Source organism: Cricetulus griseus, assembly GCF_003668045.3.
Source record: "Cricetulus griseus strain 17A/GY chromosome 1 unlocalized genomic scaffold, alternate assembly CriGri-PICRH-1.0 chr1_1, whole genome shotgun sequence".
Classification (NCBI taxonomy): Eukaryota; Metazoa; Chordata; class Mammalia; order Rodentia; family Cricetidae; genus Cricetulus; species Cricetulus griseus.
In genome coordinates, this window is record NW_023276807.1 from 85,697,082 (window position 1) to 85,706,521 (window position 9,440).

General features: G+C 45.1%; 1 protein-coding gene across 1 annotated transcript; it reads left to right on the forward strand.

Annotated features, from left to right (window-relative positions):
* The first annotated feature begins 244 nt into the window (after nucleotides 1-244).
* Lgalsl (galectin like) lies at nucleotides 245-8,014 on the forward strand. The gene is made up of 5 exons (XM_027388058.2): nucleotides 245-557; nucleotides 1,173-1,244; nucleotides 1,397-1,485; nucleotides 2,072-2,249; nucleotides 5,043-8,014. Exons 1-5 carry the CDS (start codon nucleotides 318-320, stop codon nucleotides 5,184-5,186), a joined length of 723 nt encoding a protein of 240 aa, XP_027243859.2. The 5' UTR covers nucleotides 245-317; the 3' UTR covers nucleotides 5,187-8,014.
* Nucleotides 8,015-9,440: the final 1,426 nt, after the last annotated feature.

The window sequence follows — 9,440 nt, forward strand, 5'->3', positions numbered from 1 at the left end:
GAGTCCCCATCTTCTCTGGACCTCGCTCCCCACCATCCCTCTGCCCCCCAGGATGCGGAAGGAGGTGAGTGGTTAGGCTACGGGCCAGGAGGGGCAGGAGCGTCCCCAGCACCTGTCACCTGGCCCACCTGGGCCCTCCCCGCCCCCCCTCTCCCAGCCCCACCCACCTTCTCGCCGACAAGCCACCGCCCTCCCCGGCCTCCAGCCACGGTCCAATGGCCGTGGGGCAGGGCACGCTGTGCAAGCCGCGGCGCCCCGGCCGCGTCCCCGCCCTGTTCCCGGTCCCCGGTTCCCGAGCCGGGCCCTGCCGGCTTTAAATGCCACCCCGGGCCGACGCACTGCGGCCCTCGCCACCGTCCTCCCTCCGCCGCCGAGACCTCCGCGCCGCCCGCTTCCCCTCCCCTCCCCCTCCCGGGCCTGCGGCCGCGCCAGCCTCGGGCGTGCGCGCGCGCCCGTGTGAGCGCGCGCGCCCGGCTCGGACCCGCGCCCGCCGCCGCGTCCCCGCCGCTCGCTGCAGGAACATGGCGGGGTCGGTGGCCGACAGCGACGCCGTGGTGGTGAGTGCAGCGGCCGCCGGCGGGGAGGGAAGCTCGGCGGGCCCTGGCGAGGGCTAGGGACCCGCGGCGCTGTGGGAAGCGCGCTACCTGTCAGCCGCCGCGGGGTGGGAGCTCCGGGCCCCGGGGGCGCGGGGCAGGAGGGCGCCGGCCAGGTGCGCGCTGGGCGCGTGTGCGTGCACGTGGGTTAGTGTGGGGCCTCGGCCCCGGCGGCCGGGGAGTTCCCCCTTGGGGACGGTCCCGCGCCAGGGGCTCCCGAGAGAAGCAGCGCGCTGTCGCTGCTCACCAGCCGTGTCCCAGAGGACAGGCCTGGGGGCAGAGGTTCCAAGAGCATTTGTGCTTGGAGAGGGGCCTGCAGCCCACCTGCACCAGCTTTGCCTCCCGGTGGGCCGCGACCTTGAATTTGATCCGGTCTGAGAGTCTGGGGATCATCAGAGGCTTAGACCCAGTAGAGAGGCCGGGTTTTGTTTCGCGGTTATTTAATGAGCTATAAAGAGGCATCATTGCAGACACTGCCTATGTGTCTGTGGAGGGCTGCAGGATTCCGACAGACTTCCATTCACTCCCCAATAAGCAAGGGTCTGTGGAAAGCCAATCTGTGTGCTTTTCTATTTTTAGAAACTTGATGATGGGCACTTAAACAACTCCCTGGGTTCTCCAGTTCAAGCCGACGTGTACTTCCCACGACTGGTAAATCAATGTGCTCAGTGCCTGTGCCTTTACCCTTCCTTTCTGATGCATTTTCCTTGCTTTCTGATGGGTCAGGTCCTCAGGGCCGAGGGCTTGGCTCTTCTCTAACAAACAGCCTGTAAACTTCCTGTTTCTCCCCTACTCCTTTGCAGATAGTTCCATTTTGTGGGCATATTAAAGGTGGCATGCGGCCAGGCAAGAAGGTATTAGTGATGGGCATCGTAGACCTCAACCCAGAAAGGTAAGGGTAGAGCCCTGCAGTTGCTGAGCTGTGGCTTCCTCCTCCTCCTTCCTCTTCTTGTAGACAGTGTTGCTACTTAGGAGTGCCAAGAAAGTACCATGTTCCCATGAAAAGAATGTGTATGAATCCTAGCCATCATCTCTCTAGATAGCTATTTATATCAGCAATGACAAAAATAGGCCTACAGTTCCTCTTTGACCCTTGAGAAGGCCAAAAGACTTCTTTTTCTTTTTTATGGTTTTGAAACATTGTAAAAAGCTATTAGAATAAATAAGAACCAAACTTTACATGATATTTCCCTTGTCAACTTCTGGAGCTGTTTTTGAGAATTCTGAAATGGATTAAGGCATAGCTGGCCTAGGACATTTGAAGTCTTCAGTTGCAGTTTGTTTTCAGTTACACTGAAGTTTTCACCAGAGCCTACTCTAGGTAACAAAATCCACTGGTTTGAGTGTGATCTTCTCTGTGTTTAAACTCTGTAAACAGTAGCTGCCCATTAAAAGCCGATGAACCCACAGGAGGAGGAACTGGGTCGAGTTAAAATGTTACATCTAACTCCAGCTCAGTGACACTATTTTCTTTTTAGCTTTGCCATCAGCTTGACCTGTGGTGACTCGGAAGATCCTCCTGCCGATGTGGCGATTGAACTCAAAGCTGTGTTCACAGACCGGCAGCTCCTCAGAAACTCTTGTATCTCAGGAGAAAGGGGTGAAGAACAATCAGCGATCCCTTACTTCCCATTCATCCCAGACCAGCCGTTCAGGGTAAGTACCTCTAGCACACGCCATGCTGGCAAGGCTGCTGCTACTCCTTATCTACTGTGTGCCAAGAGCTCTTTAAGAATTTCTTCATGTCCAAGAAGCCTGTCACCCCGCCATGAGAAAAGAATAAAAAAAAAAACAAAACAAAGAGATCTGTTTGCTGATAGACATTAATACTCGCCACAGTAGTTCTTGATTCTGTTCAGCCCATGTGTTTAGTTAATGGATGCCTTATGCATACCTAATTGCTAAATACTTAACCACAATTCTACTTAGCCAATATGGAGGTATTAATTATTTATTTGTTTACTTTGGGGGCCAGTACTGGGTATTGAACCCAAGGCCTTGTGCACATTAGGTAAGGTCTACAATTTAGCTATATTCCCAGCCCTCTTTTTTTATTTCTATTTTGAAACAAGATCTCTCTAAATTGCCCAGGCTGGCCTTGAATTTGTAATCCTCCTGGCTCAATTTACAGAGTAGCTGGGATTATAGACCTTTACCATCAAGCCAAGCTGAAAGTATTTAGTAAATAATTTTCTCTGTAATTCCCAACATAGTGTTAGGCACGTAGTGATAACCTACCCCTAAGTGTCTGATTCATTATTAAATATTAATAAGTATCCAGAATTTCCCAGCCTTTGAGTAGCTCAAAACCTTATTAGTTATGGGTTTAAAACAATTTAGTAATTATTATTTCATTCTCTCTCATTCCCTTTGCTAATGAATCTATATTTGTGTATTTATTTTCCCCTGTGGGTTAATTAAGCCTGTCTGTTTCATGGTCACAAACTGTGGCTGATAAATTTCTTCCCTGGGGCTTGGATAATGTAAGTTTGCTCCTGCTGTCCAGCAGGCAGGAAATACAACCCAAACTTGCCATCTCATCGGGTAGCACTACATTCCTCTGCAGGACAATGCCAATAAGAGATCCAAGTCAGTAATATAAAAAGGACTTACTGACATATCGGGCCTGGTGAGCAGGCTGTTGTCTGCGTAGATCTTCTTACCAGGCCTCACAATAATGGCACCTTGACTAAAGGCTCCATGCTGCATATAAGAACAAACAAAACTGCTCTTAATATGTTCTTCATGTGGCACTTCTCAAGGCCTTGTGGTGATTTTTCTTTCCTGATAGACTATGGCAAAATAAAAACCCATCACTTTTTTACATCAGTGGAAGAAATGAGATTGTTCCCCTTATAATAATAATCTAGGAAGCTACCCTTTATCTCAGCTCCTCCTTTAGAATGGTGAGCCCTCATGGGCTCCTCTTGCTATGCAGTTTCTTAAATGGTAAGCTCTGTGTGTGTGTGTGTGTGTGTGTGTGTGTGTGTGTGTGTGTGTGTGTGTGTGAGAGAGAGAGAGAGAGAGAGAGAGAGAGAGAGAGAGAGGGAGGGAGGAGAGATGTGAGTGTTCATATGTGTGCTTGAAGGCTAGAGGGCAATTCAGGCATTATCCTTAGGAACACCATCATCTACCGCCTTTGAGACAGGGTCTCTTTCGATGGCCTGGATCTCATCAATTGGGCTAAACTGGCTGGCCAGTGAACCCAGCTATGCCTCTATCTCTGCCTCTCCACCAGTGGTATAACAGGTACATTTGGGACCTGACATTTGGGGTAGGGGGTGAAGGGGTGTAGAGAATTAAATGAGGTCCTCTTGCTTACAAGGCAAAGTGCTTCACCAACTGAGCTATCTCAGATGGTAAATCTTCACATATAATTCATGATTGTGACCTTCTCACTAGGAGGAATAAATAGTGTTTCCTAACAACAAAAAAATGGGATGAAATAGAATTTCTTGATGATATAATTTAAATAGTAATGTGGATTAAATGTGACTAATACCACATATGGAGTCTCCTGCATGGTGATAACCAATGCTTTTCTAAAAGCATCATAGCACAGCCAGTTATTAAACTCTAGGTGGCCAGGTGGTGGTGGTGGTGGTGGTGGTGGCGGCAGCGGAGGTGGCACACACCTTTAATCCCAGCACAGAGACAGAGGCCGGTGGCTCTCTTAAGTTCAAGGCCAGGCTGGTCTACAGAGTGAGTTCCAGGACAGCCAGGGCTGCATAGAGAAACCCCCATATCAAAAGAAAAAAAACAAAAACAAAAACAAAAAACAAACAAGGAAGGAAGAAGAAGAAAGGAAAAAAAGAAACCTCTTTGGTGAATTATGGAAAAGGGTTTACCATGTAGAATCAGTGTTTGTTTGTCTTAACAAAGCCTTGTTAATTACACATTCTTGGCCAGTGGTAATTTCTATGTAATCCTCCCCCTGCCTTAGTGTTTACCATGTTTGTCTAGACTATTATTAGATGCTACTAATGACTACCGGCCATGCCCCAGGAGAGGCTCCCTGTAGGTGGGATGGAACTGTTCAGCAAGTGACATGAAAGCATCAGGTGTCCGATTAACAGATCTGTGCCCCTTTATGCCTCTGCATGGAGTGCAGAAGGAACTGTCACAGCTTCCTGTTGGAGAACTTTTACTGATACAGAGCCATGGTTCTCAAAGTGACTTCCCTGCTCCAGCCTCATCCCCTGCTTGGTACTGGTGAGAGTGTAGATTTTTAGACTGTGCCCTGAACTTCCTGAATTGAGAGTTGGAGGAGTGGAACCCAGCAGTCTTGTACTCTTAACTAGCTTTCTGCATCCTGTGATGTTTGAGATTCACTGGGGGTGTTGCTTTTCTTCTCCCTAATGAAGTGTGGGTTTGTTGATGAGGGTTTTTTCTCCCTCCAGCGGGGTTCATCCAAAATTGTGAATTAAATTATTAATTTGTTTCTTCTAGGTGGAGATTCTTTGCGAGCACCCACGTTTCAGAGTGTTTGTGGATGGACACCAACTTTTTGATTTTTACCATCGTATTCAAACATTATCTGCAATTGATACCATAAAGATCAATGGGGACCTCCAGATCACCAAACTTGGCTGATGTTTTAAACTCTATTTCTAATATGATCAGGTGCCACAACTCCATGACTGTCTGAAAGAAATGTCCTAACAAGATCTGCAGACTTAAAAAGAAAACAAAAACAAAAGGCAAACATCACTGTCTCTCTCTGTGCAGTTTAAGTCCAGAATGACAACTTCATCTGTGGTTTGCCCAGAGGCAGAAAGCTCCCAAGAAAGACACCGAGCCATTATGCCCAGAACAAAATAATACATTTATGCTGGATTTTATTCAGACTAAACTAAAATGGATTTGTGATATTTGTGATTGGGTAACAATTAGTTATCATTTCAGAGCAAGATGATATTTAGAAACAAAAGTGCTGAAGACCTTAAAAACAACAACGGTACATCAAATCGATACATTTCTGCACTAAAGTGGAATTGTGTAGCACAACCGACATTTTAGTCAGGGTATTTACATAGAATGTAGATTGTGCAAGGTTTGGTTTTTTAATGTTTTCTTGGGGGTTGTTTTGTTTTTGTTTTGTTTTTAGCACAGCATCATGTTAACCTGGATTTTTAAGCTTTGTCAGTTATTTATTTATATTCAGTGTATGTATTAATGTATTAGAGAATGAGCAATGTCTACAAATTATGAACTTAGGTCTGAGGGGGAGTATTATGTAGTCCAAGCATAAAACAAGTGGATTTATACCTTAAAGAATTTGAGCATATTCTCCACTCCCCTCAACTTTGGCTTCTTAACATAAATTGCTTTAAGTGCTTTTGGGGAAATTTTGCAACATTTCGATAAAACTCAAGTTTTTGTCGATAATGTGAACTTTTGTTTGCATTGCTTTTTCTCCTTCCTGTGAATTAGCACGGTATTGGCTTCCTTAAGGCGAACTACTCCCTAGGTCTACATAATAGCTCATTAAGTTGTTATTAAATTAATGGAAAGCATATAAGAGGTGATTGCATAGACAACTTTTAAAATTATATCAGTTTTTAATAGTATACTACGAAATGATTCCAGAACACGGTGTAAGGCAGAAGCAAATTGCCCCAAATTACTTACTGGGAAATAATTTATATAAACTTAGGCTGTTAGCTCATTGCATAATTTTTCTTCTGAGACCCTCCCCAGTATCCCTCAGCAATGCCTTTGGAGCTTCTGAGTAGGTGATGCTGCCTCTGCCTCTGTGTTGTTCTGCAGGAAGTAGGATAAGGTGGGATCCAGTTAGGTCATCTGAGAGATTGTAATGATTTCAGGTCATTGAGTTCAGCCAGTAGTGTTCATGCTTCCAGTGAAACTGCTTCCCTGCACTTGCAGAACTAATCAAATAGAAGCCATCTCTAGTGGTGGGCTGCAGATTATTGATGTGTCTGCAAAGGTAGGGGATGGTTAGAGTCATAGGATTGTGTTTCACACACGGCATTGGTCCTACAGAGAAGGGCCCCGGGCATTGGCCCAGGAAGAAGAAAGGGGTGCTGGGTGGGGGTGTGTTTATATATAATTTAGGTTTTGTTTGTACAGTGTATGTATCTTATTAGGGCATCCCCTTGTCCTGCTTTGCTTTTAAGGTTCTTTTTACACAACATGCAGAGGCACTGAAGTGGCCATGTCATCTTCATGTGTCAAGAATGTAGACAGTGTTTCAGAACCAAAGTTTAAGATAAATAAAGCAAACTAAAATAACGAATTTTTTACAGATGATATATTTGGATCCTTCTCAACTTTGAAACTGTTTAGCACAGTTCCATGGTGTTATATACAAAGACTTGTCCACCGAGACCAGCTGCATCTTCCAAAGCTTTATGTACCCGCTGACTCCTCAGCCATAGTCAGCCATAAGAGCTGTTTCAGAGCTCCAGGTGTTTTTTAAGCCTGTGATAAATTTCTCATGGTTCAAAAAGCCACTTTTGAGGAGTGTTTATCTTAGAAAGCACCCTGAAATATATTTGTAAGAGCTTGGATTCAACTTATGTAGTAAACACCCCACACCACCCCCCAGAGGGCTCTTCTGAGTGGCCAAGAGTGTGTAATTCAGGGGAGTGGGAGTGACTTCTCTGCCTGTCAGCTAACTCATCAGCAGCTGATCCCTCAGACTTGGTATGGAAAACAATGTTAAACCATCGCCATACAGGTCAGAGGGGTCCTCTGACTAGCCTTCTGGGATTTGTCTAAGTGGTGTGATGGCTTCATTTTGGACCAGCTAAATAAATAGGGGACACACCCATTGTCCTAATGGCTAGCTAGAAATGAGGACAAGTTCACACTCTCAGCCTGAGAGGTCTAATGTGGGAATTTCAGGATGGAAAGTGCAATTTGAAGCTTCAGGGGGAAAGTATTTGCATACATAAGGAGTTATATCCACCCAGAGCCCTAGTTTTGCAATAACTAAAACCAAGGGATAACAGGCTCTGGGGAAATAAGAAGCAGGCTTTAGACAATCTGCAGCAGAATTGGAGTAAATGTGTCTATCAAGTTAATTGAAGTGACTTTACTTTCTGGGCTGTCCCAGAATTGTCTTAAAATTAGTATTTTTTTAAATTTTGAAGCCCGGTTTCAAATCCTGCCAATTTCTCTAAAACCCCCTAAGAGATCACTCTTAGAATTGTCAATGCACTAAATGGCAAATCCATGTGCATTAAGAGAAAATTTCCAAAAGAGGATTGAGCCCTATTGCCTTGAGGAAACAGCTTTGGCATTTTCTGGCATTAATGTAAAGATAATGTTCCTTGGATGACATATTTTCAAAGAAACACTTTCTTATTTACTGCGTGGTGTAAAGTATTGTTAAATGTGTTGTTACATTATGTCACTGCTGAAAGTTATTTGCACTATAATAAAGGAATTTTCTACAAGATAGCGTCTGGGTTATTACATGCTGCATTTGGCCCTAGATATGATATACTTATCATAGACCATGTGCTTAACGGTGGTCCCTCTATCTCGCATACTACAAGACCACTTGTATATGTGTATCCCGTGTTGATAAAGGCAAGGAAAATGTCTCAGAGACCTAAGGAGTTTATGTTGTGGATGTCTGGCCTCTGTTTTTAATAACTTTACTATTAACCTTCCTATTTGGCACAGTTCTATAAGGATGAATGCATGCACAGGTTTAGTATGTAACTATTTCATCAGGACCCAGACTCATTGCTTCGTCCCCAGAATTCCCTTATATTTAAATCTTGTCTCCAACTTTTAACTTTGGTCAGGTAGCCTGCTGATCTCTTCTCCCTTGCTGTAGCTTTGTGTTTTCTGTAATATAGTAAATGACAAGTCACACGACATTCAATCTATAATCTCTTAGAGTTGGTTTCTTTGAATTTGCATGATGTGTTTGAGCTATATCCATATCCAAAAACTGTTTGGTTTTCCTCTTACTTTGCTGAGCAGTATTCCACTATATGTATGTATGCAGTAGTTTTCTTGATCCACTCTCCTTTAGGATTGGGTGGATCTCCCTCCCCTCTTACTTTCCACCTCCCCACCCCCATCAGGGGGCCAGGTGTGGCTGTGTAGTACAAGCTATCCTCAGAATTTCAGTCCTTCCGACTTAGCATCTCAGTCTGTCCTCAAGTGTTCTGACCACAGCATGCCAAGTGAAGAGACAGTGGTCGCTTAATATCTTTCAAGCAGCAAGGCATTTTGTTTTGTGTTCTTTCCTGAAGGATTAGGGAAGGATTTGGATCATTTGGCTATTCAGCCTTGGAATAAAACTGGAAAGCTTATAGAAGCATCTCCAGCTTCAGTTACCAACAGAGTGACAGACTTGCGTGCTGAATTTAGGGTCTCACTCCTAAGTTAACAAAGCCCTTCCTTCACTTTTTCAGGGGGCAGAACTGTGAGGTTTACTACTTTCTCTGTCCCAACTGACCTTCCTTCGAAGTTCAGTCCAGGCAGGGAGAGGGCTGCTAAGGTGAGAAATTTGCTGAGCCCTCTGCAAAACCAGAGGTGCTTCCTGATTCCCCGCCCCTCCCCCAACCCTGCCAGTCTAGAAATATCCTTGGGGTATAGGACATTTTACCAGTTTTGTGATAGCATGTTAAATTAGATGATCTAACAGAGATCCATAATTAGAGCCTCTAAAGGCTCCAACCATTTAGGGCTGTCATTCATTCAACAGGTGTTTGTTGAGCTGTGTCAATTGCTGGTCTAGACTCTTAGATCCTTCAGTGAGTAAATAAGACCCAGGTGGTTTTAAATTCCCTTGTGCTTAGTCACCCAGCATGTCTATCCTCACCTCCAGGAAATTGTATCTGTGGATCTGGTGGTGCCCAGGAG